The 27,628-nt window shown below is 39.7% G+C and overlaps 2 protein-coding genes across 8 annotated transcripts in view; one reads left to right on the top strand and one right to left on the bottom strand.

The window, feature by feature from the left end:
* ENTPD1 (ectonucleoside triphosphate diphosphohydrolase 1) overlaps window positions 1–11,531 on the bottom strand; it is a 114,660-nt gene extending 103,129 nt beyond the window's left edge. Inside the window, exons 1-2 of one of the 3 annotated variants that reach the window (XM_029244886.1) lie at window positions 11,362–11,412; window positions 7,998–8,110 (exon numbers count right to left, since the gene is read on the bottom strand). The gene's annotated coding sequence lies outside the window, so the exon portion shown is untranslated. Of the gene's footprint in view, window positions 1–7,997; window positions 8,303–11,361 lie in introns of those variants that run through there. The other 2 variants (XM_029244888.1, XM_029244890.1) reach the window with 2 other exon arrangements.
* A 183-nt stretch (window positions 11,532–11,714) lies between these two features.
* The window catches only part of TCTN3 (tectonic family member 3), a 28,266-nt gene continuing 12,352 nt past the window's right edge, over window positions 11,715–27,628 (top strand). For 2 of the 5 annotated variants that reach the window (XM_029245837.1, XM_029245836.1), the window contains exons 1-13: window positions 11,715–12,025; window positions 12,197–12,320; window positions 12,641–12,759; window positions 16,794–16,921; window positions 17,155–17,263; window positions 17,343–17,458; window positions 17,931–17,966; window positions 18,531–18,611; window positions 19,700–19,825; window positions 20,700–20,807; window positions 21,476–21,570; window positions 21,851–22,004; window positions 25,968–26,105. In XM_029245837.1, the coding sequence (XP_029101670.1) occupies window positions 11,791–12,025; window positions 12,197–12,320; window positions 12,641–12,759; window positions 16,794–16,921; window positions 17,155–17,263; window positions 17,343–17,458; window positions 17,931–17,966; window positions 18,531–18,611; window positions 19,700–19,825; window positions 20,700–20,807; window positions 21,476–21,570; window positions 21,851–22,004; window positions 25,968–26,105 (1,569 nt within the window). In that variant the 5' untranslated portion in view covers window positions 11,715–11,790. Of the gene's footprint in view, window positions 12,101–12,196; window positions 12,321–12,640; window positions 12,760–16,793; window positions 16,922–17,154; window positions 17,264–17,342; window positions 17,459–17,930; window positions 17,967–18,530; window positions 18,612–19,699; window positions 19,826–20,699; window positions 20,808–21,475; window positions 21,571–21,850; window positions 22,005–25,967; window positions 26,106–27,628 lie in introns of all 5 variants that reach the window. The other 3 variants (XM_029245841.1, XM_029245838.1, XM_029245839.1) reach the window with 2 other exon arrangements.

The following is a 27,628-nucleotide window of genomic DNA, read 5'->3' as shown; positions in this document are numbered from 1 at the left end:
ATGTCCAGTAGTGGGATTGCTGGGTCATATGGTAATTCTATTTTTAGTTCTTTAAGGAACCTCCATACTGTTCTCCATAGTGGCTGTATCAATTTACACCCTCCAGCATTTTCTCCACACCCTCTCCAGCATTTGTTGTTTGTAGATTTTCTGATGATGCCCATTCTAAATGGTGTGAGGTGATACCTCATTGTAGTTTTGATTTGCATTTCTCTAATAATTAGTGATGTTGAGCAGCTTTTCATGTGCTTCTGGGCCATCGGTATGTCTTCTTTGGAGAAATGTCTATTTAGGTCTTCTGCCCATTTTTGGATTGGGTTGTTTTTTTTTTTTAATATTAAGCTGCATGAGCTGATTATATATTTTGGAGATTAATCCTTTGTCCAATGATTCTTTGAAAATATTTTCTCCCATTCTGAGGGTTGTCTTTTCATCTTGTTTATGGTTTCCTTTGCTGTGCAAAAGTTTTTAAGTTTCATTAGGTCCCATTTGTTTATTTTTGTTTTAATTTCCATTTCTCTAGGAGGTGGGTCAAAAAAGGATCTTGATGTGATTTATGTCATATAGTGTTCTGCCTATGTTTTCCTCTAAGAGTTTGAGAGTGTCCGGCCATACTTACATTTAGGTCTTTAATTCATTTTGAGTTTATTTTTGTGTATGGTGTTAGGGAGTGTTCTAATTTCATTGTTTTACATGTAGCTGTCCAGTTTTCCCAGCACCACTTATTGAAGAGGCTGTCTTTTCTCCATTGTATATTCTTGCCTCCTTTATCAAAGATAAGGTGACCATATGTGCATGGATTTATCTCTGGGCTTTCTATCCTGTTCTATTGATCTATATTTCTGTTTTTGTGCCAGTACCATACTGTCTCGATTACTGTAGCTTTGTAGTATAGTCTGAAGTCAGGGAGCCTGAATCATCCAGCTCTGTTTTTCTTTCTCAAGATTGCTTTGGCTGTTCATGGTCTTTTGTGTTTCCATACAAATTGTGAAATTTTTTGTTCTAGTTCTGTGAAAAATGCCATTGGTAGTTTGATAGGGACTGCATTTTATCTGTAGATTGCTTTGGCTAGTATAGTAATTTTCGCAATTTTGATTCTTCCAATCTAAGACACAGTATATCTCTCCATCTGTTTGTATCATCTTTAATTTCTTTCATCAGTGTCTTATAGCTTTCTGCATACAGGTCTTTTGTCTCCCTAGGTAGGTTTATTCCTAGGTATTTTATTCTTTTTGTTGCAGTCGTAAAAAAGAGTGTTTCCTTAATTTCCCTTTCAGATTTTTCATCATTAGTGTAAAGGAATGCAGGAGATTTCTGTGCATTAATTTTGTATCCGGCAACTTCACCAAATTCATGGATTAGCTCTAGTAGTTTTCTGGTGGCATCTTTAGGATTCTCTATGTATAGTATCATGCCATCTGCAAACAATGACAGTTTTACGTCTTCTTTTCCAATTTGTATTCCTTTTATTTCTTTTTCTTCTCTGATTGTCATGGCTAGGACTTCCAAAACTATGTTGAATAATAGTGGTGAGAGTGGACATCCTTGTCTTGTTCCTGATCTTAGTGGAAATACTTTCAGTTTTTCACCATTGAGAATGATGTTTGCTGTGGGTTTGTTGTATATGGCCTTTATTATGTTGAGATAGGTTCCCTCTATGCCCACTTTCTGGAGAGCTTTTATCATAAATGGGTGTTGAATTTTGTCAAAAGCTTTTTCTGCATCTATTGAGATGATCATATGGTTTTTATTCTTCAGTTTGTTAATATGGTGTATCACATTGACTGATTTGCATATATTGAAGAATCCTTGCTTCCCTGGGATAAATCCCACTTGATCATGGTGTGTGATCCTTTTAATGTGTTGTTGGATTCTGTTTGCTAGTATTTTGTTGAGAATTTTTGCATCTATATTCAACAGTGATATTGGTCTGTAATTTTCTTTTTTTGTAGTATCTTTGTCTGGTTTTGGTATCAGCGTGATGGTGGCCTCATAGAATGAGTTTGGGAGTTTTCCTTCCTCCTGGAAGAGCTTGAGAAGGATGGCTGTTAGCTCTTCTCTAAATGTTTGATAGAATTCACCTGTGAAGCCATCTGGTCCTGAACTTTTGTTTGTTGGAAGATTTTTAAGCACAGTTTCAATTTCGTTACTTGTGACTGGTCTGTTCATATCTTCTACTTCTTCCTGGTTCAGTCTTGGAAGGTTATACCTTTCTATGAATTTGTCCATTTCTTCTAGGTTGTCCATTTTCTTGGCATAGAGTTGCTTGTAGTATTCTCTTGGGATGCTTTGTATTTCTGCGGTGTCTGTTGTAACTTCTCCATTTTCATTTCTAATTTTATTGATTTGAGTCCTCTCCCTCTTTTTCTTGATGAGTCTGGCTAATGGTTTATCAATTTTGTTTATCTTCTCAAAGAACCAGCTTTTAGTTTTATTGATCTTTGCTATTGCTTTCTTTGTTTCTATTTCATTTATTTCTGCTCTGATCTTTATGATTTCTTTCCTTCTGCTAACTTTTGGTTTTGTTTGTCCCTCTTTCTCTAGTTCCTTTAGGTGTAAGCTTAGATTGTTTATTTGAGATTTTTCTTGTTTCTTGAGGTAAACTTGTATAGCTATAAACTTCCCTCTTAGAACTGCTTTTGCTGCATCCCATAGGTTTTGGATCATCATGTTTTCATTGTCATTTGTCTCTAGGTATTTTTTGATTTTCTCTTTGATTTCTTCAGTGATCTCTTGGTTATTTAGTAATGTATTGTTTAGCCTCCATGTGTTTGTGTTTTTTATGTATTTTTCCCTGTGACTGATTTCTAATCTCATAGCATTGTGGTCAGAAAAGATGCTTGATGATTTCAATTTTCTTAAATTTACTGAGGCTTGATTTGTGACCCAAGGTCTGATCTATCCTGGAGAATGTTCCGTGCCCACTTGAGAAGAAAGTGTAATCTGCTGTTTTTGGATGGAATGTCCTATAAATATCAATCAGATCTATCTGGTCTATTGTGTCATTTAAAGCTTGTGTTTCCTTATTAATTTTCATTTTGGATGATCTGTCCATTGGTGTAAGTGAGGTGCTAAAGTCCCCCACTATTACTGTGCTACTGTCGATTTCCTCTTTTATAGCTGTTAGCAGTTACCTTATGTATTGAGGTGCTCCTATGTTGGGTGCATATATATTTATAATTGTTATATCTTCTCCTTGGATTGATCCCTTGATCACTACATAGTGTCCTTCCTTGTCTCTTGTAACATTCCTTATTTTAGAGTCTATTTTATCTGATATGAGTGTTGCTACTCCAGCTTTCTTTTGATTTCCATTTGCATGGAATATCTTTTTCCATCCCCTCACTTTCAGTCTGTATTTGTCCCTAGGCCTGAAGTGGGTCTCTTGTAGACAGCATATATATGGGTCTTGTTTTTTGTTTGTTTGTTTGTTAGTTTTGGGGGTTTTTTTGCAGTACATGGGCCTCTCACTGCTGTGGCCTCTCCTGTTTCAGAGCACAGGCTCTGGATGTGCAGGCTCAGCGGCCATGGCTCATGGGCCCAGCTGCTCCGCAGCATGTGGGATCCTCCCAGACCGGGGCACGAACCCATGTCCCCTGAATCGGCAGGTGGACCCTCCACCACTGCACCACTAGGGAAGCCCTGGGTCTTGTTTTTGTATCCATTCAGCAAGCCTGTGTCTTTTGGTTGGAGCATTTAATCCATTCACGTTTAAGGTAATCATTGATATGTATGTACCTATGACCATTTTCTTAATTGTTTTGGATTTGTTTTTGTAGGTCCTTTTCTAGAAGAAAAATAATTTCTTGAAGGCGTTGTTTGTAAACTTTTTTACATTTACTTTAATTAAAACTTTCTGTATAAAAGATATTCAAAGTTTGTATACATTTTGTGGCAGTTTAAAAAATTGGCTTCAATTTTTTTACACACCTCCCATAGAGAGGTCAGGGGGGTTGTCCATATAGTACTCTGAGTAGGCTTGAAACTTCTTCAGCCAATGAAGTAAAGTAGAAGTGACACTATATGGCTTTTAAGTCTATATCAAAAAGGCCATTCAGGTTCTGCCTTGTTCACTAGAACACTCACTCCTGAAGCCCTGAGCCACCATTTAAAAAGTCCAACTATCCTGAGGCTGCCATACTGTGAGGAAGCCTAAACCACAAAGAGAGACCACATAATAGGCATTCCAGTTAATAGGCCCAACTAAACCCAGTCTTCAGGTATTCCCAGCCCAGGCACCAGACATGTGAGTAGGAAACCTACAGATGACTCTGGACCCCAGCCAGTAAAGTCTCCCCCAGCTCTTCAAGTCTTGCCAGCAGAGACCTCAGACATCATGAACCAGAGATAAGCCATCTCTGCTGTACCCTGCCCAAATTCCTCACCCAGAGAATCCATAATGACAATAAAGTAGTTGTCACTTTATGCCACAAAATTTTGGTATGGTTTGTTATGCACAAATAGATAACTAGAATACTTTGAATACAGTTACATTTTATTCTTTAACTTATATTACTGAAGATGATTATTAGTTAAACTAGTGATAGAAATTGTAAAAGTGGAGGGAAGGAAAAAAATGTTTAAGGGACAAAAGCAGAAAGAAGGACTTCCAGTTTTGGCAGCATAAGGGATTCAGCAACGCCTCTCTGTAATAAAACACATAAATGCTTCAAGGAGGAATGAATAGATATATTTTTCCATATTCTTGCTGGTTAAGTACAATTGAAAACTCTAGACACTGTATATAAAAAAATAAGAAGATTCTATAAGATGGAGAGAAAAAGGCAGATTGGCTAGTGACCTAGAGACCCTAGAAAAGACACAGTGATGAGTTCCCTAGGATTTATTTTTGCCTTATACATCCCAGATTTGGAGGAAGCTGGCTCTCACTCCCACCCAGCAGTAACAAGCAGTGTTGCTCCCTTGGGTATCAATGGGGACTGAGTGGGAACCAGGACTTTCATTGCCACCTGGGAGTAATGGGGCAGCACATCCCTTCCACAGTAGTATCAGAGGAAGCTGGCTAAAAGAGAAGTAAATTAAGATACAGAGCCCCATAACATAATAACCAAAATGTCCAAGTTTTGACCAAAAATCCATCATACCTATAACCTAAGATCACAAACTGAATGACAAAAGATAATCAATAGACACCAACACAGAGATTCTAGTTTAACTCTAGTTTAAATTCTACCTTAGTTTCTAGTAAAAATTCTGATTTAAATATGTAAATATATTTAAAGTAATCATGTGAATCAGTCTTTGAGAGTTCTAATTATTATGAAAGTATGGGTAAGCTGCTAAAATATGTTACGATTTCCTTTACAAAATTATTTCTCTTACGTACGAAAGAAGTCCAGAGGTAGCAAGTCCTGTGCAGGCACAAAGTTTTTATGGGTGTCAGGGATCTGGGTTTCTTCCATTTTGCTGCTTAGCTTTACTTACATGTCTTCCCATGTTCCAAAATGACTGCTAAAGCTCCAGCCATTTCACTCAAAATTTAAGCAGCAGGATAGAGAAGGGAGGAAAAGGGGGAACAGCCTTCATTTCTCAAGAGATTTCCCTGAAGTCCCATCAGTTCATTAATGTATATCTCTTTGGTCAGAACTATATGCAAAACTCCAACTTGCTGCAATGTAGTCATCTTTCGGCTACATTGTGCTCAGTAGAAAATTGGGACTCTGTTTATTTGAGAGAAAGGAGAATGGGTATGCGGTTAGCAATTATCAGTCTACTCAAGATTCAGACTGGAGAAAAGGTGGGACTATAGACAGTCTCCAAAGGATGAAATGAGGAAGAAAAGTAAAAAAAGAAAAGAATAGAAAAGAAAAGGAATAGATACCCCTTCTGCATTAAGGAGAAGGATAACATCATAAGTGAGTTTCTATTTAGGAATGGTAGGCAGTGTCTAATTAGTATAATACTATTAATACTAACAGCTAAAGAAATTTTTTTAAGTGGTTTCAAAGTGAAAACATATTTCTTCCTTCTATAATGTATTCTTTGTTTATTAATCTCTTAATAAGCAAGGAAATTAATTCCTCCAGAGTTACTAAACTTTCACTTTCTGTTAAACATATAGGCACCATTTATTTGACTGACTTGGATAAATGCTTGTGAACCACTGTTTAAATTACACAGTTATTGGACTTCCCTGGTGGCACAGTGGTTAAGAATCCACCTGCCAATGCAGGGCACATGGGTTCAAGCCCTGGTCCGGGAAGATCCCACATGCCGCAGAGCAACTAAGCCCGTGTGCCACAACTACTGAGCCTGCACTCTAGAGCCCACGAGCCACAACTACTGAGCCCATGTGCCACAACTACTGAAGCCCACGTGCCTAGAGCCTGAGCTCCGCAGCAAGAGAAGCCACCAAAATGAGAAGCCTGCGTACCACCATGAACAGTAGCCCCCACTCACCGCAACTAGAGAAAGCCCGCGTGCAGCAACGAAGACCCAATGCAGCCAAAAAAATAAAAATTTTTAAAAAATAAATAAATTACATAGTTATTTTAATCATGGTTATTATAAAAATTAATGATGGTTAAAAATGCATTCTGGGGAGAGAGAGGGGGTGGGGTGGGAATGGTTATGAAAGAACAACAGGAAGGAACTTTGTGGTGATGGAACTGCTTTGAATCTTTACTGTGGTGGTGGATGCATGAAACCACATGTGATAAAACTGCATAGAACTTAATATACGCGCACGCACGTGTAAAAGTAAAACTGGGAAGATCTGAAGAAAATGGGTGGATTGTATGAATGCCAATATTCTGGTTGTGTGTACCATAGTTTTGCAAGTTGTTATCTTTAGGGGGTGCACAGTATCTCCTTGTATTATATCCTACAACTTCATGTGAATATACACTTATCACAAACTTTAAAATTTAATTTAAAAAATATCAGTTGATGAAAATGATTCAATGCATAGTCATTGCTTATTTTCTTAAGGAAAAAAAATTGAGAAGCTTGCCTTTTTATTCTCTTAATGGCATATTTTTATTAAGAGAAGTTCTCAACTTTAATGATAAACTATTTATCAATCTTTTAATGATCAGTGATTTTTCTGTACAGTTTAAGAAATATTCGCCTTCCCCAGATCATAAGGATGTTCTCTCATGTTATCTTCTAGTAGCTTTGTTGTTTTACCTAAGTCTACAATCTATGTGAAATTGATGTTTGGGTATACATAGCTAGGAGTCAAGACACACTGTGGTCTTATGAATATCGAATTGACCCAGCATAATTTATTGATAAGCTCACACTTCCTCACTGCACTGCAGTATCACTTTTGTCATAAATCAAAAGACTATATGTGTGTCGGTTTGTTTCTGGCCTCTATTCTTTTCTATTGGTCTATTTGTCTATCTTAGAGCCAAAGCTGTACCATTTTATCCTAATAATGAGTCTATCTCAATAATAAGAGGTGATATATGGTAGGTATAGGCCCTCCAACTTTGTTCTTCTTTGAGACTCTCTTGGCTATTCTTGGCCTTTTGCAATTACATATACAGTTTACCCTTGAACAACGAGGGAGTTGGGAGTGCCAACCCCTACCCAGTCGAAAATCCACAGATCATCTAGTAACTTAGTATTTACTATCGAAAAAAATCTACATGTAAGGGGACCCACACAGCTCAAAGCCATGTTATTCAATGGTCAACTGTAAATTTGAAATCAGCTTGTCAATTTTTACCACAAAATGTCAATTTTTACTGGGACTGCACTGAATCTATACATCAATTTGGAAGAAGTAATATGTTTTCATTAAAAGTCTTCCTAGCCTGAATTTGGTGCAGCCCTCCATTTATTTAGGTTTTCTTTAATTCCTCTCAGAAATAGTATATAGTTTGATATGAAGAGATCTTGCACTATTTTAGAGTTATTCATAGGTATTTAATTTTTTATATTATTATAAATTTTATCACCTAAAATTTATTATTTTCTAATTTATTATTGCTATAATATAGGAATACAATTGAGTTTTATACACTGACCTTGTATTTATCCTTTCCATTGCTCTTAATTTATTCCTGCATTTCTGTGCTTCCATCTGGGATCATTTTTCCTTGAGCCTGAATAACTCCCTTTAACAATTCTTTGTGTGGGTCTGTAACAAAAAAGTTTTTTTTCTCAATTTTCATTTTCTAAACACATTTGTATCTTCATTTTGAAGTCTATTTTGCTGGGTATAGATTTCTAGGTTAACTTCTTTCAAAACATTATTCCACTTTTCATGGATTTCCTTATTTCTGTTAAAAAGTCAGGTGTGAGTCTTATTATTGCTCTTTTGAAAGTAATATGTCCTTTTTAAACTATATTTTTGGTAGATCTGTGGAGGAGGGAATGTTGGGTGTGCAGCTTGATAAAGGGAGTTGATACCAGTCTTCAAGATGTGGGGCCTCTCTCTCTTCCCCCTAGTTGTCAAAAGCCATCAGGGCCCTGTCCTATCTTTTTAACAAAAGTGCCTACATGACTGTCCCTGCCTTCTTTAGGAGCAAGTTCTTCGATCCACTGCTTTCACATGGAAGCAAGGTTGAGAGGCTGACCTATCTGACTCTTCCTACAGTGGTACCTCAATCAATAACTCAATTGTCCAAGGGCCCTACAGATATCAATAGCTTCTTTCTGTGTGCTTAAAACACCCCCAAGAGCCACTCCTACTTCTATATTAAGCCTCTGTTTATGCAACTTTTGTTTGTCCAACTATATTCCAGTCCCGTTGGCCTTCTTTTTTCAAAGATTGTCATAATGTCTGGGCCATTGAGAGCACTCCTTCATGTTTTTCAATATCAACGTATGTGCATGGATGCATATGAGAGGGTGTATTCATCTAACTTTCCTGTAATTTTTAGAGATTTTCTAAAGAGGGGAGGAGTCAGGAGAGGCTAGAACTTGTTCTCAGTCTGCCATCTTGATTCAACCTCTTGGTTAAATTTCTAAGCACATATTGAACTCTTTTAGTACCAAACACAGACAGCTGCTAGTATCATATGATCTTTTTTGGAAATCTCTGCTTCTGAGGTGATATCATATTAAGCTATTTCAATTTAAGACTCAATCCCCATGTTGAAATTGGCATCTGCATGACACATGTGAATAAGTTTCATTGTCATTCCTCAAAATTATCTTCCAGATTTTAATACCTCAAAAGACCTGAGAGTTCCACATTACAGAGATTCCCAAAAACATATCACAACAAAATATAAATAATATTTTTGCTCAACTATAACAAAAAAGAGTATTTAAAAAATATATAAAGTGCTAAAATTCAAAAATAAGAAAAAGCAACTCAGTAATCTTGAAATGTTATTTCCCTACACTCAACCCTGAAATTACTTCAATCAACAGGCTCTTTTGCCAACACTAATAAATTCATTAATAACTTATCATTGATTTACCACTGATTGAGAATTAAAGAGTAAAATGCAAACTTGGAAATCTAAAATGGTCTCCAATTGGTTTACAATAGAAATTTTATATAAATAAATGCAATCCTGAAATCATATAAACACTAAATATTCATCGCAGCTAAATCTAAAGAGTTCAACAAAACAATCTTTTAAAAAATATTTAATGCATACCTAACATGTCCTAGGCACTGTTCTAGGCAGGGGATACAAACAGTGAACAAAACAGACAAAACCCTCTGCTTTGTGGAGCTTATATTCTGATAAATGCATATAATTTGAATAATATGAACGTGGCCTTTTCCTACAGAAATTACTAAAAAGGTAGATAAATATTTTATGCCCAAACACAAATATAGATAGCTCTTATAGCAGTCCAACACACAATCACATAAAAAGATTTTGAGAACGTTTATAACACAGAGATACATTTAGCCACTGACTTCAAAACAACAGAATATCAATATCTTGTCAGAGAATGTGAGCAAGGTCAGGTGCCCTAAAATTTATCTGCCTAAGCGATTCACTTGGAAAAGAAGGTATTAGCTACGTTTTGGTAAGGGTATTAGATGTTAGGTAACTCTTAACAGATCTTAATTTATATCCCCAACCAAGCAATTGAAATAATCCAGATATCAGGACTGTGCAGATTGACAAAAACAGTGAGTCTAGCAGGAACAAGATTTTGATATCCTAGAGTTGTACTATCCAATATGCTAAATACGAGTCATGTGTGGTTAACTTTGAATTAATTAAAATTTTAAAAGTCAGCTCCTCAGTCACATTAGCCACACGTCAAGTGCGCAGTAGCCACATATAGCCTGTAGCTGCAATACTGAACAGTGTACATACAGAACACTTCCCACACTGCAGAAAGTTCAATTGGACAGTACTGTTCTAGGGAATCAGAAGAGGCACACGACTCCTGGGAAAAAACAAAACTTTCTAAAGAGGGCGACAAAAAGTGGCAATTTAAGGAATTCCTTGGCAGTCCAGTGGTTAGGACTTGGCATGCTCAGTGGCAGGGGTCTGGGTTTGATCCTTGATCGGGGAATCGGGGAACTAAGGTCCCTCAAGCCCCGCGGGGCAGCCAAAAAGAAAAATAAAGAAGTGGCGATTTATAATAATAGCAAAAAATAAGTTTTCTTCTCCGTCCCTTGGCTATTTTTTAAATTTAAAGAAGTTCTCAGTGTGACCGTCAGTGTGATTTCCTCCCTAAGATTATCCTTTAGAAAAGGATTCTCAGACCTCCCTGGTGGCGCAGTGGTTAAGAATCCGCCTGCCAGTGCAGGGGACATGGGTTCGAGCCCTGGTCCGGGAAGATCCCACATGCTGCGGAGCAACTAAGCCCGTGCGCCACAACTACTGAGCCTGAGAGCTAAAGCTACTGAGGACTGGGCGCCTAGAGCCCGTGCTCCACCACAAGAAAAAAGCCACCGCAATGAGAAGCCTGCGCACCGCAACGAAGAGTAGACCCCGCTCGGCGTAACTAGAGAAAGCCCATGCGCAGCAACGAAGACACAACGCAGCCAAAACTAAAATAAACAACAAAAAAATTCGCCTGCCAATGTAGGGGACACGGGTTCGAGCCCTGGTCCAGGAAGATCCCACATGCTGCGGGGTAACTAAGCTCGTGCGCCACAACTACTGGGCCTGCAATCTAGAGCCCACGAGCCAAAACTACTGAGCCTGTGTGCCACAACTACTGAAGCCCGCGTGCCTAGAGCCCATGCTCCGCAACGAGAAGCCACCGCAATGAGAAGCCCACGCATGGCAAGGAAGAGTAGCCCCCGCTCCCCGGCTTGCTGCAACTAGAGAAAGCCCCCACGCAGCAATCTAGGGCCAATGCAGCCAAATAAGTAAATAATAAAATTTTAAATAAATAAAACGAGATCTCTAAAAATGGGCTCATACTTAAAAAAAAGAAAGAAAGAAAGGAAAGGATTCTCACCGTTAGAATCCGGAGTGAAAAAGATACGCAATTCTAGTTGCAGCCTCTGAGGCTTCCCTCTATCAAGGAAGGGCTCTACCCTCTGGGCCGCGAAGTCTGCGCACACAGGGCATTGGGCTGAACTCCTACTGCCACTCAGCGGAGAGAAGAGACAAGGGCTCCTTTGCCAGTTTGGCGGTTGCCGAGCGACGGAGACAGTACCGGGTTTGGCCTAAGGAGGAGGGCGCAGACTGAAAGATGCTGAAGGATCTGTAACAACGCCGCCTTCTATTGGCTGAAGAGCGCTCGGCCATTGCCATGAGCCAATGAGCAGACGCATACGGATGACGTCAGAACACATGCGACTCCTCCCACCCACTCTCTAGCGACGCGTCTAGAGACCACCGAAACCCACCTCAAACCATTTGGTGGAGACGTCTGTATTACTGCATGTTTACCTCGCAGCTCGCGCTGCTGTATGTGTTCTTCCTGATGGTCCCCGAGGGCGTCCGGCCTCAGCCATCTCCGTCCCCGTCTGGGGCAGTGTCCACCCAATCGGACCTGGGGCCAAGGACGCAGGGCGAGGCCCTTCAATCCTCCTCGGAGGTGCCTGGCGTCTCTACAGTGAGTCCTACTGTCGTGACTCCCTCGGCGCCTGGGAATAGGACCGTGGATCTCTTCCCAGGTGAGGGGAGAGGATGCGGGATTGGAAACTGCTGACTTAGATCCAAATTCTGTGAACAAAGTGAATTCCCATAAAGTAAGGAGTGGGGCTGTTGGCAGAAGGGGAATTAACACTTGGAAGAGTTTGGGGATGCACACCCCATTTGCTCTGCTTTATGTTGTACTTTTATAGTCTTACCGATTTGTGTCTGTGACTTGACTCCCGGTGCCTGCGATATGAATTGCTGCTGCGACAGGGACTGCTATCTTCTCCATCCCAGGACAGTTTTCTCCTTCTGCCTTCCAGGCAGCGTGAGGTGAGCTGCGATGCTCAGGTTGAACCCTAAAGGGGATTGGGGCAATAGAATAAGTAACATTTGGAAGTAGGAAGAGTTAGCCTTCGTGCCTCCCATCCCCACTTCCACTCCTGGGAATGGAACTACCTTGGTTTTTCCCAGGAGAGCCGTTCCACTTATGGTGCTCTAGAGCAGGGCTGGCCAATAGAATAGAACCTTCGTATTGTCCTGTGGCTGCCCAAGGAGTCCTATCTTTGGCATCTGACTGATACCGGTGGGGCACCCTTCTTTGGACCTAATCCTCATTCTAAATGTATCTATTCTCCCTCCTGTTTCCTCAGGTCTTCAAGCTGGGTGTGTGTAGACAACTCTCTTATCTTCCGAAGTAATTCCCCGTTTCCTTCAAGAGTTTTCATGGATTCAAATGGAATTAAGCAGTTTTGTGTCCATGTGAACAACTGTGAGTAGAAATATGTTGGCTATTCCTATTGCCTAACATTTACTGAGGGTTAGCTTAGTCTCTGACGTTTATTCCTTTTCTTTGTTTTTTAAACTTTTTTTCCCCCCTTTGGATCTCTATCATGCTCCCTCTCCTTCCACCTGTCCCCCTGCCCCTTCTGTTTTCTCTTATTAGTGAACATTGGCAATCTCTTTTGCCCTCTTGGCTGTGGATCAGAAAGCCCATACAGAACTTTAATTTCAGTCAGCCCTCTTAGCTCAGAGGATTACAGATAGACTATGTCTCCCACTTTCTACAATCTCCATGAAGGGGCTCACTGAATCCCCAGTGCCTGACATAAGAGGCACCAAATAATACGAGTGAATGTCTTTGACAAATGAGTCTACATCAACCTTGTTTTTATTTTAAGAGGCAACAATATAGGGGAAAGAGCATTTGACTTGGGTCTCAGCCCTTCATTTACTTACCAGCTGCACAGTCTTGAACAAATTTCCAGGCTCATTTCTTCAACTGCAGAATGAGAAATAATATCACTAATTCTGAATGTGAAAGTGCTCTATAACTGTAGAGTGCAATAAAAATGAAAGGTAGTTGTTATTAAGGTTTTTAAATAGACTTAGATGGCTTCTGGGGTGGCGCGGTGGTTAAGAATCCGCCTGCCAATGCAGGGGACACAGATTCGAGCCCTAGTCTGGGAAGATCCCACATGCTGTGGAGCAACTAAGCCTGTGCGCCACAACTACTGAACCTGCGTGCCACAACTGCTGAAGTCCGTACGCCTAGGGCCCGTGCTCCACAGCAGGATAGGCCACCGCAGTGAGAGGCCTGTGCACCGCAGGGAAGAGTGGGCCCCGCTCGCCGCAACTAGAGAAAAGCCCAGCAGCGAAGCAGGCAGCGAATACCCAACACAGCCTAAATAAATAAATAAATAGACTTAAAAATTTGTTGGTGACGAGTATAACATTTTTAAAGATGTACATCTAATATATCTTTTTTTAATTTATTGTCTAAGAAGCAAGATAATGTTCTCACATAAAATAGACTTAAATGTCCCTTACACTCTGGAAGTCAGCTCATCCTGGTTTCATCTGTTAGAAAATAAATTGCAAAACTATATTTGTTTCCTAAAGCAACCAAGTTTGGGTTTGAGGGGACTTGAATTTGGAAGCAGTTATCAGGAGCCTTGCGGCCATTCAGGTTGTGAGAAGGTAAAGGGAGCAAGGCAAATGCTGCACTTTAAACTAAGGCTGCAGGGCTTCCCTGTTGGCGCAGTGGTTGAGAGTCTGCCTGCTAGTGCGGGAGACACGGGTTCGAGCCCTGGTCTGGGAGAGTCCCACATGCCGCAGAGCAGCTAGGCCCGTGAGACACAACTACTGGGCCTGTACGTCTGGAGCCTGTGCTCTGCAACAAGAGAGGCCGCGATAGTGAGAGGCCCGCGCACCGGGATGAAGAGTGGCCCCCGCTTGCCACAACGAGAGAAAGCCCTCTCACAGAAACGAAGACCCAACACAGCAAAAATAAATAAAAAATAAATTAATAAAATAAAGCTGCAGCTTTGCCATCCTTTCCAAATCTCCCGTTGCTTTCTAGTTCTAGCCTCATGAAAATGCTCCAGGGATATCGCAGTAGCGTTCAACTGGTGCTGCCTGCTTTTAATCCCCTCCTGCTTCCCATGCTATACTGTTTCCAGACCAGTGTTTCTGAACTTTCTTTCCCCAGCAACACCTGAGAGTCACTCCTTTAGAACTTATATGATACTTTGAATTGTTATCATTTTATATGAATGTTGTGTCTCCCCAGGTAAGTTGTCGGCGCATAGAAAGGATGGACCATATCTTTGCCCACGGTGCTTAGTATTTGCTGATAATAATCATCAGTAACAGACATTGTTAGAGGCTGTAAAACATGATGGAGTGGGAAAAATCCTAGACCAGGAATCGGGAGATCTGTGATCTACTCCTGGCTCTGCCAGATGGCTCTGTGGCCTTTTGCAACTCATTTACCTCTTAGGATCGAAATTTCCCAATGGAATTGGACCAGATGATCTCTGGGCTTCCTTCCACATCTGAAATTGTATCAATCTAAGTCTAAATACCTTTAAGCCCTGTTGGGTATAATATACCATATATGATGGTAGAAATTTTAGGTAGAAATTCTATTTATCCTTAGCCTGCCCTTCTTATCTGCATTATTCCTGCTTACCATCACTACCACCAATATCCCTGCACTACAGTGAGAGACAAAATGTTAACGTTCTCTTACTCTTTTAAGCCATGAAAAAAATATTCAGATGGATATTATCCATCTCAACGTACTTTTTTTTTTTTTTTTTTGGTACACGGGCCTCTCACTGTTGTGGCCTCTCCCGTTGCGGAGCACAGGCTCCGGACGCGCAGGCTCAGCGGTCATGGCTCACGGGCCCAGCCGCTCCGCGGCATGTGGGATCCTCCCGGACCGGGGCACAAACCCCTGTACCCTGCATCGGCAGGCGGACTCTCAGCCACTGCGCCACCAGGGAAGCCCGTCAACGTACCTTCTTTTTTAGCTTAACTTTTCTTTCATTTATAAAGCTAGAAATAACTACATTTTTTAATGAGGTAAGTATTTCTTCCATGTGGTTTTCAGGGAATGAGTTCTGAAGGAAATATTAAACAGCTCCTGGAAGCTTTAAAATTTGAACATTTCGGATCAGAGATGGAAGAAGGCGGTCTGCAGACCAGCAGCACTAGCATCACCTGTTCCAGAGCAAGGCTTTTCAATCCTAATATGCACCTACATCACCTGGAGATCTTGTTAACATGCACATTCTGATTCAGTAGTTCTGGAGCATGGCTTAAGATTCTGAATTTCTGACAACATCCCAGGTAATGCTGGGGCTGCTAGTCTGTACACCACACTTTGAGTAATAAAGATCTAGGAGACAGATAGAAAGTGAGTAGCCTGAAAGGCCCCAGAATTGAGAGTTATCTTCATTTCGTGTTCCGTCAGAAAGCTGAAAAGTCAAATGAGTAGGACTTTGTGATCACAGAGGATAAAGGTCAAGCTTATGTTATGTGGCATCTTCATTAGCTTTTGGTGATACATGTCTTGATTTCCTTTTGAATATGTCCAAATGACCGTAATTATGAAAAAAGAAAGAGACTAGTATGGGCCAATTTTCTGCTACATCCCTTTTTCAAGTTAGCAGAAAACTTGGGTGGTAAAGCAGAGTGTTGTTCATTACAGTCCACCCTCTGGGCAGGGGAGAATGTCAGAGGCTTTTACCTACATCTCTCTCCTGGTTCTGAAGTGCCATAAGGAGATGGCTGCAGGAGCTTGGATAGATTTATACATTGCTATAATATAAATTACAGAATTGTTAGAGAAAATACCCTTTGAGTGTATTTGAAAAATCTTGAATGTAGAAATTATAAGGTGAAAGGAATAAAATACAACAAATCCATATACTTGAGAGATGGAAGCCTTATTATGAGGACTGGTTAGTTGAAGTTTAGAGGAGATTGGAAGACTTGGAGAGGACAAGTCAAATATTGTCTCCAACTCTGCCATCTTCCTATGGAAACAGTACCATTTTGTTGTACTAGAGACTCCTCTGGTATGGGACAAATGTGTGCATTACTGAGACTCCTATTTTCATCACAAATTGCTAATCATACACATTCCTGGCATCAGAGGCATGGAACTGACTGGCATTCGTTGGTCGTATTCTTATCTCAGATCTTAATACTAAAGCAATAATTGAATTAACAAATTACAAATAAATTATTATGTGATAGAAATCAAAATCGTTATTATCTCTGAAGATGGCGTATTGATTGGGAACCTGGGAAGATGTTCTGAGTGGTAGTAATAAAAGTGTATAAATGTTTAAAAATTCTTTGAGTTTATGCTTAAGATTAGTGCATTTGCATACTTTACTGTGTATATTTTACGCCTCAATAAAAATATTTTTAAAGATTAGTTTCTTGGTATGCCAGATACTTTAAAATGATTTTATTTTATCTAAACCCCTTTTCTTTTTAAAATTATTTTAGCAAAATTAACCTATTTCCAGAAGCTCCAAAAGGTCAATGCAACCAGCTTCCAGGCCCTGGCTACAGAGTTTGGAGGTGAATCATTCACTTCAACATTCCAAACCCAGTCACCACCACCTTTTTACAGGGTGAGCCTACGAAAGGGGGAGGGATCGTTTGGTTTTGTTTTTCCCCACACACTGACAATTGACGAGGTATCGTTGAGATACCCACCTGCAACTAGGTAAGCCACTGTCAGCTCTTTTGGAGGGCAGTATTGTCCATGTTAACAACCTATTGAGTTAACTTGTTTCTGCTTATTCTTTTCTGGTGGAGTTAGTCCAATCTCGCTGTGAATAAATTTCTGCTGTACTTTGTTTAGGCTGGGGACCCCATTCTGACTTACTTCCCCAAGTGGTCTGTAATAGGCTTGCTGAGGCAGCCTGCAGGAGTCGGAGCTGGGGGACTCTGTGCTGAGAGCAATCCTGCAGGTGAGCCTGGAGTACAAGCGCCAGCCTTTTTGTTCAGTTTAAAATAGGCTTTCTCATGTACCACTCCCTTATTTCTAAGGTTTCCTGGAGAGTAAAAGTACAACCTGTGCTCGTTTCTTCAAGAATCTGGCAGATAGCTGTACCTTGGATCCCACCCTCAACGCTGCCTCTTATCATAACTTCACAGTCTTGAAGGTGGGTGTTCCTTCTCTCCCCCCACTGTCACCGCTGTGGACTTAAAAAGTTATCATGCTTCCCACAAGCACTGAACTGGAAGTCAGGATGCCCAAGAGCTATGTAGAAGGCAGAGGGCCTAAAAGCCCTGTCATCTGAAGAAAGATGAAAGAAGTAGGGATAGATAGGATAAGAGGTTCTCACCTTTCTGGCTAGTGGAATTTGCTAGGGGAGGTAGGATGGGGTGACATCTCACTATTTCACCAAAACTTCTTGCTTTTGCTGTTTGTTAGAGCTCTACTCAGAGTAGGTGGGCATCACAGTCCATCCAGCCTCCACTGAGCCCTGCTTCTGGCATTTTAGTGTAAGGAAGAGTCAGGTAGAAAAAAAATGTTGATTTTTTTTTTTCCCCCCAAATGAGAAACCACAAGCTCCTGGAGATTTTATGTTAAGATATATGCACACTCATGTCCTTGCTGTTCTCTTATACTAGGTTCCAAGAGGTTTGAGTGATCTGCAGAATACAAAGGTATGATGCTTTTTATCAGGAAAAACGAAAGAGAATATTTGGTCCCTTTACTTCTGAGGCAGCCTCACTCTAGATTGTAATGGTGAAAGAGAGTGTGTTTGTGATGCATCAGACTGTTCAAGTATGAGTCTGAAAGAGTGTTTTTCTTTTTGTTCTATATAATTAATAAGCATCATATGAAATAAGAATCATAAGGTATTAGGTAAGTTTGAGAAACTTCGGGTAAATAAAGTTAAACATTATATTTAGGATGGACTACTTGAAATCTTTAATATACTAGAGGGTCTTCTTAATCTCTAAGAGGGAAGTGCCAGATATAGTATTTCTAAAACTTATTTGACCATGGAACCTTTATTTTATATCTAATAGAAGTAATGTTCCAAAAAATATGTTTTGAGAAGTGCTAAATTAGAATGACTTTTGAACTTAAGTTGTAGACTGGCAATGGAAGGAGAGAGGAAGGTGATGGTCAAAAAGGAAAAAATACTCATTTCAGCATAATATGTAACTAGAAGAAAAAGTGCTGCTTTCAATTTTAATTGATTTGCCTCTTTCCCTTGCTAGTTCCAGGTGCCTGTAACATCTGTCTCACAGGCTGACTCTCCTCTGTTGGCTGGAAACACTTGTCAGAATGTTGTTTCCCAGGTAGGGACGCTGACCTCAGATTCTGGACTGATGTATGTTGATCAGCATTAGCAGAGGTGCTTCATCTTCCATTAAGTACCAGGCCAACCCCATGTGAATTTTTGTGCATTACCTGAAACTTAACACATCAAGGACTGAGCCCATCACCTTCCTCCCCACATGTTTCAGTCATTTCCATTGCTGCCGTCCTGCATTTCACATCCAGAACATTAAAATTATTTCTGGTTCCTCTTTCTTTGCCGATGTGCAGTCTGTTATGGTTTTTACTGACCACAATTTCTTTTATTGACAAAGTCAGTATCATCTGAACCTCTGAAATAGACTAGTCAACTTCTTTTCCTTTATTCTCTCTCTTCTAATCAACCAACAAAAGTAAGAATTATTGGAAAGCATCATTTTAAAAACTATGCTCAGAAATCTCAGGTTACCTTCACGTTTTCATGACTTCCGTCTCCAGCTGCCATCTTTATTCATCCTCGGACATTGTGAGAGCCAGGCAAACCAGGTTTCCATTCCATGCTCACCTCTGCCTGTGCTTCTACTCACCTCCTCTGCACAAGATCAAAACTTAGTTTTCTTCCCTTTCAGTTCTTACTGTAAACTCACCTCTCCCATGAACTCTTTCAAAGAGCTCCATCCAGTCTTTTTTTCATGTGTAGATATAATATGAAGTCAAATTTTATCTTTTCATGGTATTTGTATTTGGCATTTTTAAGATTACTTTTTTAGTCTCTCTCATCCAGTTACTTTTTAAAATTGAGATGTAATTGACATATAACATTGTATTAGTTTTAGGTGTACAACATAATGATTTGATGCACATATATACTGTGAAATGATCATCACAATAAGTTTAGTTAACATTCATTACCACACATAATTAACAAATTTTTTTCTTGTGATGAAAACTTTTAAGATCTGCTTTCTTAGCTACTTGCAAATATATAATGCAATATTGTTAACTACAGTCACCATTCTGTTCCCTCATTCAGTTACAGTAAAACCCTTAAAGACAGGAAATCTTCTGTCCTAAACATAATTGGCCCACAAAATAATTTTTCTTAATTGATTCTACTTTTGTATTTCAGGTCATCTATGAGATAGAAACCAATGGGACATTTGGAATCCAGAAAGTCTCCATCAGTTTTGGGCAAACCAACCTGACTGTTGAGCCAGGCACTTCATTCCAGCAACACTTCATCATTCACTTCAGGGTTAGGGCCCTTCTCCTACAGGGGATCAAGAAGAAAGAAATATCGGGTTAGAAGTAGCTCCCCTGCTTCTGTAACACATGCAAGATAGAATAAGAATATGAAGGACTAGTTCAATCTGTCAACTGAAGCCTCAACATTTAATATTCCATAATTTAACTTCAAGTGATAAGGATTCAACAGTGTTTATTCATTAGCATGTTCCCCCAGCAAAGCAGGACTTCACTCACAAATCCAAACTCTTTTTTTAAATAGTCATTTTGAATCATAAACTCAACTAACATCCCACAAAAATTCTTTAACTAGCTTTTTTCATGTTTCTGGGCATTCAGCGTTTTACTCATTTCCCACTTAATCTAAGTTTCCAGTCTTGATCACCACGTTTTGGCTTTCTTCTACTTTCTTTCTTTTTGAACCCAGCAGAGTCCAGTTTCTCCTCAACTCTACCCTCAAATGATCAACCAAATCCCATGTCTCTCAGAGTTCATCTATGGAACATCTGTAGTTAATTAAAATATATTTCTAAATTACATTTAAACTCCTCTGGTTTTAGCCACGCTGAACATAGCCCTAAATTAATAGGAATTTTGAAATACAGGATTGATAAATCGTTGATAGATCTTTAGTTGTAATCCTTGGTAGAAGTAGCATGTAGTGAACATCAATGTTCAGATCCTCAGGATTTATTTTAGTGAATAAAAAAACAGTAAAAGATGCTGAAGTATCAATTTCTGCAAAATGCTGCACTGTGGAAGGAAGCCAGATTGTTCAGTGCAGCTAACCTACAGCATTGCCTAAAGGAAGGGTATGAAGCCACACTGGAAGGTGGGAGAGCATGCTTTTCTCCATATTGACTTTTCCTTCACTCTTTCTGCAGGCTTTTCAACAGAGCACAGCTGCTTCTCTTACTGGTTTTAGAAGTGGGAATCCTGGCTATATTGCTGAGAAGCCACTCCTGGCTCTAACCGGTGATAGAAGACACTCAGTATCCTTTTTTGGGTCTCTGGGTGGCCTATTGCAGCCTAATGAGAAAAGCTTTAACTACTGATCTTTTGGATTTTCCAATTCTGAGGTTCCCCCATTTTTTAGGTATTGAGGACTTCCTTTACTAAACTATTAATACATTAGGATCTCAAATGTTGATGCTACCAAAGGCTTTAGAACTTACATTAGCCTGGCCAAAGGTGAGGATCCTGACTGAATTTTGTTTGTTTTAATGAAATATTTATATGCTGGTGTGTGGTCATCCATTTTTGGAAAAACAATAATTGTTTCTCTATGTTTTCATTGCCAGAGGAAAAAAAATTGTGACTTGAATAATATATTAATAAAGTACAAAAAGCGTTAAGGAAGGGCTTCCCTGGTGGCGCAGTGGTTGAGAGTCCGCCTGCCGATGCAGGGGATGCGGGTTCGTGCCCCGGTCCGGGAAGATCCCACATGCCACAGAGCGGCTGGGCCCGTGAGCCATGGCCGCTGAGCCTGCGCGTCCGGAGCCTGTGCTCCGCAACGGGAGAGGCCACAACAGTGAGAGGCCCGTGTAATGCAAAAAAAAAAAAAAAAAAAAAGGCATTAAGGAAATAAGAAGCATAAATTTTCCAATCTGCCTACTTTTTTTTCTTTTATGATCTCCTTGACCATCACCTTCCACCTCAGATGACCCTCTTACAGAGCAAGGGTGATGGAACTTGCTCTACTAAGAGACATGAAGTACAATTTGGAGTGAATGCTATATCTGGATGCAAGCTCAGGTAATTCTCTGCTTCCACATCATTTCCAACAAATTTGTCTCTGCCTGTAGGGAATATGTTGATGTGGCAACTTTTATATTTTGAAATCAGGGTTCAGAGAATGCTAGTTAGGAGTAATGTTTAAAAAATATTAATATTACTAAGAGTTTTTTTTGACAGTCCTTTATATCTGCTAAGGATTATTTCCTTACGTTTATTTTGAGATATCATTTCTAATGTTTGGATGAATTACATTATTATGTTAGCATTGGACTCCAGCCTCCGTGGTGTTTCATTTCAGGCTGAAAAGGGTGGACTGCAGCCACTTGCAGCGGGAGATTTATCAGACTCTTCATGGAAGTCCCAGACCAGAGCACGTTGCCATCTTTGGTAATGCTGACCCAGCCCAGAAGGGAGAGTGGACCAGGATCCTCAGCAGGAACTGCAGTGTTTCAGTAAGGAGAGAAATACACATTCTGACCAAAGCTCACTTTCCTCTTTTGTTTATTAAGATTAAAACCAGCCCTGTTTCCATGGTTGATTTGGTTGTCATAGAAGAAAGATAATGTGGTTGTCATAAAGAAAGAATATAAGAAATCATGCCTATTTGAAGTCATTATTTCAGGTTAGGTTTATACATAACTTTCCTCACTCAGAGAAAAATTTGAAAGTAGGAAGTCTAGAGATTGGCCTCTGGTTCAAAATCAATCTTACTCATAATAGGAGAAAAATAAACTAAATATATTTCATATATATTTCAAATATTCTCTTACATTCTTGAATATTTGGTCAGCACAGATTCTTTCTTTGAGGTTGAAATTGTGTTCCTTGTGTTATAAAACATTTTTACATTTACGTTTAGTAAAAATACATTAACAGGGTAAAAATTCAAACCATGTAGAATAGTGTTAATGAAAAGTAAAAACCTCAGTACCCACTGCCCCTGAAGAAATCTCATTTAGCTGTTTCTGTTTTTACTTTTTCTGGTGGCCACTACATCAGTGCTCAGCAGGTGTACCTCTTGATTCCAGTCTAAGTAAAATAGGGAAATCTGTGTGTGTCTAAGTAAAATAAAGAAATCTTTCTTCTTCCTCTTTTGCCTACCCCCTACCTCCTGGCTTTAATCAACTGTACCTTTCATTTTATTTCCTTTCACTTAAACTTTTTAATTGTTTATTTTTCTGTATAAATAATACATACACTTGGCTCAAAATTCCAAAAGTACAAAATAAAACTCTCTCTCAGACAACTCTTCCCTTCCACAGAGGCAAACGAAGTTACTAGTTTCTTTCCTTCTAGAGATATTGCATGCTCACACAAGAAAATACTCATATTCTTTTTTTTAATCCAAATGCTATAATATAAACACAGCTCTGCACTTTGCTTTTTTCACTTGACCTTCAGAGTTTATTCCATATCAGTATATAATAAGCTTCCTCATTCTTTGCATGGTATAGTTGCATACTATTCCATTATATGGATGAACCATAAATAATTTATTTAGCCAGTTTTATTGGTGAACATTCAGGTTGTTTTCAGCCTTTTGCTGTTACAGTGTGGCATTTTATTTTATTTTATTATTTTTTAAAATAAATTTATTTATTTATTTTTGGCTGCATTGGGTCTTCGTTGCAGTGCGCAGGCTTCTCATTGCAGTGGCTTCTCTTGTTGCGGAGCACAGGCTCTAGGTGCACGGGCTTCAGTAGTTGTGGCACGTGGGCTCAGTAGTTGTGGCTCGCGGGCTCTAAAGCACAGGCTCAGTAGTTATGGTGCACAGGCTTAGTTGCTCCGTGGCATGTGGGATCTTCCCAGACCAGGGCTCGAACCCATGTTCCCTTCATTGGCAGGTGGATTCTTAACCACTGCACCACCGGGGAAGTCCTTTTTTTAAATTTTATTTTATTTTATTTTTTTAGCTGTGTTCAGTCTTTGCTGCTGTGCACGGGCTTTCTCTAGTTGCGGCGAGCAGGGGCTCCTCTTCATCGTGGTGCATGGGCTTCTCATTGTGGTGGCTTCTCTTATTGCAGAGCACAGGCTCTAGGCATGTGGGCTTCAGTAGTTGTGGTGTGTGGGCTCAGTAGTTGTGCACGGGCTTAGTTTCCCCACGGCATGTGGGATCTTCCCAGACCAGGGCTCAAACCTGTGTCCCCTGCATTAGCAGGCGGATTCTTAACCACTGCAAGTGTGGCATTTTATAACCTGGTTCAGGCACCATTTCATACATGTGAAAATAAACCTATATGATAAATCCTAGAAGTAGAATTGCTAGATCAAAAGGTATATGCAGGGCTTCCCTGGTGGCGCAATGGTTGGGAGTCCGCCTGCTGATGCAGGGGACACGGGTTCGTGCCCCTGTCCGGGAAGATCCCACATGCCGCGGAGCGGCTGGGCCCGTGAGCCATGGCCGCTGAGCCTGCGCGTCCGGAGCCTGTGCTCCGCAACGTGAGAGGCCACAGCAGTGAGAGGCCCGCGTACCGCAAAAAAAAAAAAAAAGGGTATATGCATTTAAATTTTTAATAAATATTGCCAATTTATTTCCCATCAGGTTGTACCAATTTACAGTCGCACTATCCATCTATGAGGTGGCTTGTTACCCCATACTCTCCTCAACACTGAGTTATCAAACTTTTAATCTTTGCTCATCTGATAAGTGAAAAATAGCATTCCACTGTAGTTTTATTTTTCTCTTGCTGTGAATAAGGTTGAGTATCTTGACATATAGTTGAACAATTCGTGTTTTCTTCACCATGATCTATTTATATCTCTTGCCCGTTTATTGATTACTTGTCTTATAACTTGTAGAAAATCTTTGTATTTGAGAAATTGGCTCTTTTCTGTTGTATGATTTGTAGATATTATTTTCCCAGTTTGTCAATTGTCTTTTGACTTTGTTTATGGCTTTCATGCCATGCAGAAATTGATTTTCATATTGTGAGATTTATCAATCTTCTTTTTTTTTTTTTTCCAACTTTCACGTTTTGGTTCAGACTTTGAAAGGCCTTTCCCCTTAGAGATTATTTATAAAATGCCCCCTTTCCCTTTCTCAGCACTATTATGACTTGATTCCTTGTATACTTCTTTCCTTTAATGAGACTTGGGGGATAAGTAGCTACATGTACTTGATCCAGCCTTTGGGGAACTGCAGTCAAACTGAGTTCTCTTAAACTTCATACAGCCACACTGAGGGAGTGTGGTTTTCGGTAATACATGGCTGAGTACAGAAAAGGGATGGTTAGTGACAAGGATTGAGATTATAGTGGAACTACTCTTTATTATTCTTAAACCTACTATTTATATTTTTAAATCACATTTTTGAAGGATATTTGATAACATGGAAAATTTTTCCTGATGTAGGTAGAATAAATGAAAGGAAAAGTATTTTAAAATATTTGGAACAAACACATGAAAAGATTTTCAACATCATTAGCCATTAAGGAAATGCAAAACCCCAAGGAGATACCACTTCATACCCACTGGGATGGCTATAATTTTAAAAATGGACAATAACAAGTGTTGGCAGGAATGTGGAGAAATTGGAACCCTCAGACATTGTTGGTGGTACTGCAAAATGGTGGAGCTGATTTGGAAAAGAGTTTGACAGTTCCTTAATAAATTGAGCATAAACATAGTCTGTCTTCCCCTAGTCCTAGTTTAGACATGTTATTGCCTGTGTCTGAGCCTTACTATAAAAAGTATGAAGTTAGAAAAGCACAGGCATATTTGAGGATAGTTTGTATCTGCTAAGTTATAGTAACCTCCTGATTTGTGTCCTCACTTCCATCAGTGCTACCTGCATCTTGGAATTAATCCTCCTGGGGGTCACACTGCTTGGTTGGACTTCATAATCTAACCCTGAAATGTCCTTCCTTAATCATTTCACTGTTCCTGTGTTCAAATCCTTTGCTTCAGTCAAGTGATCTGCTCAAGGCCAGTGCCTCACACATGTCTGGCACATAGGAGACACTCAGTAACTATTCTAATTAATCAGCAACTGTCCCTCAGTGGCATCGTATGCTGTTCTAGTTGCATACCATTTTATATGCCATCTCTGTACATAAATTTTCCTTTAAACACTATTTTTTCCAGTCACATATTATTCATCCCAGTTCCACAAAACCATCCTCAACCAGAAATGGCTGTTTCTTCTTCTGGCGTTCCACAGTACTGACTGCATCACTCACTGAGCACTTCTTATAACCATTGTACGTGGGTTCATGTTTTATTAATCTCTACATTAGTATTTCCATTTTAGAATATTAATTTTTTAAGCTCATGGACAGTAATATGGCCTATTATGAACTTCTGTGTCCTTTCTCTAAGCCACATTGCCTTCTCTGTTATTGTGTAATGTTTAAGAAACAGTGGCTACTTAATGCATGGTAAATAACTATAGCAAATGCTTCTTTTCCCTTCTGCAGGCTATGCATTGTACTTCCTGCTGTGTCATACCAGTTTCCTTGGAGATCCAGATACTGTGGGCATATGTAGGCCTCCAGTCCAACCCACAAGCTCATGTGTCAGGAGCCCGATTCCTATACCACTGTCAGCCCATACAGGTAAGTCTTGGCTCATAAAGGACCACCAAGCCTTACAAAGCCTCGATTGTCTTATCAGCCGTTTGATGACCAGATAATTTTTTAACTTCTGAGAGCCAATTTATGCTACCAGCCAATGTTTGGTTAGAATGAGCTGACACAATTAACTTTCAAGTCAATCCTCCCTGCCTGGTTACTGAAATTTAACATGTTTTTATGGTGAATACAATCTATATCCCTTTTTTTCTGTTTCTTTTTTTTTTTTTAATTTCATGACTATAGTAATAGGTTAGTTCTTTTAACTTAATCATACCAGTATTACTACACTGGTTGATTCAACCACAGAAAAGATTTTCCATAACTGTGTTCAGTGTGACAGTCACATGCTAATTAGAGTCTCTGGGCCTGTTGGTTGCTGTTAAAGTTACTACTGTGGCTAGTTTGTAGTCATCAATTCTTGGTTGATTGCACTCCATTAAAGTTAATTTTGGGGGACACGGGTTCATTCCCCGATCCGGGAAGATCCCACATGGTGTGGAGCGGCTGGGCCCGTGAGCCATGGCCACTGAGCCTGCGCATTCGGAGCCTGTGCTCCACAACGGGAGAGGCCACAGTAGTGGGAGGCCCACGTACCGCAAAAATAAATAAATAAATAAATAAATAAAAATAATTTTTTTTTTTTGGGCTGCACCATGCGGCTTGTGGGATCTTAGTTCCCGGACCAGGGATCGAACCTGTACCCCCTGCAGTGGAAGTGCAGAATCCTAAACACTGGACCGCCGGGAAATCCCCTAAAATAAATAATTTTAATATGTAGTAGACATATACCCATTGTTTATGATGTGCCTTAAGACAGCTTTAGCATCTGTCTTGGTTTTAGAACCTAACACTTAGCTTTAGAAGCTCAAAAACAGAAATCATTAGGTCCTGGTGAACTGATTCATGTATGAACTTATTAACTTTTAATGGAAATTAAAACTAATTGAAATTATTACCTGTCATTGCATTTACCTCCCAGAAAAGAAACTAGAGACTACATTTAAGTCAGAAGTAAAATACCTTTAGCTCCTCCCTCACAACAGAGTTGACCACCTTAGCTCTCTATGCCTGTAAATGTGTTAAAACTCAGGTTGATGGAAACTGTGTTAATGAGAACATTCCATTCTCCTTGTGTTGGTTTACTGAATAAAATAGAACTCTCTGTAAGACTCATTTAATCTGTTACAGATACTGCACTGAATCTATTGTTTTATTTTTATGAACTGTATCTTTATTTATGAATACTTGTGTAGTTTGGGAGGATACCTACAGGACTGTTTTTATCTTCCTGAATCTCTGGCTCTCTTAGGCATTGAAGCTACCCAGTGCCTCTTTCTTGTCTAGATATTTTTAATCATTATATTTTTCTAGTGTTTAGTAGAGGTTAGCTTTTCAGGTTAGTCTGCCCCCTCTACAAAGTGTTTTGTTTTTTAAATTTGTGTCAACATTTAAAAATCAAGAAATTTTACCTTCACATGCAGATCTCTGACTTCTCTTGAAAATCT

This window comes from Monodon monoceros, unplaced genomic scaffold, assembly GCF_005190385.1.
Source record: "Monodon monoceros isolate NGI ecotype Baffin Bay Population unplaced genomic scaffold, NGI_Narwhal_1 Super_Scaffold_4, whole genome shotgun sequence".
Lineage (NCBI taxonomy): Eukaryota > Metazoa > Chordata > Mammalia > Artiodactyla > Monodontidae > Monodon > Monodon monoceros.
The sequence above is the reverse complement of the archived record's forward strand: the minus strand, read 5'-3'. Positions and strand labels throughout refer to the sequence as shown.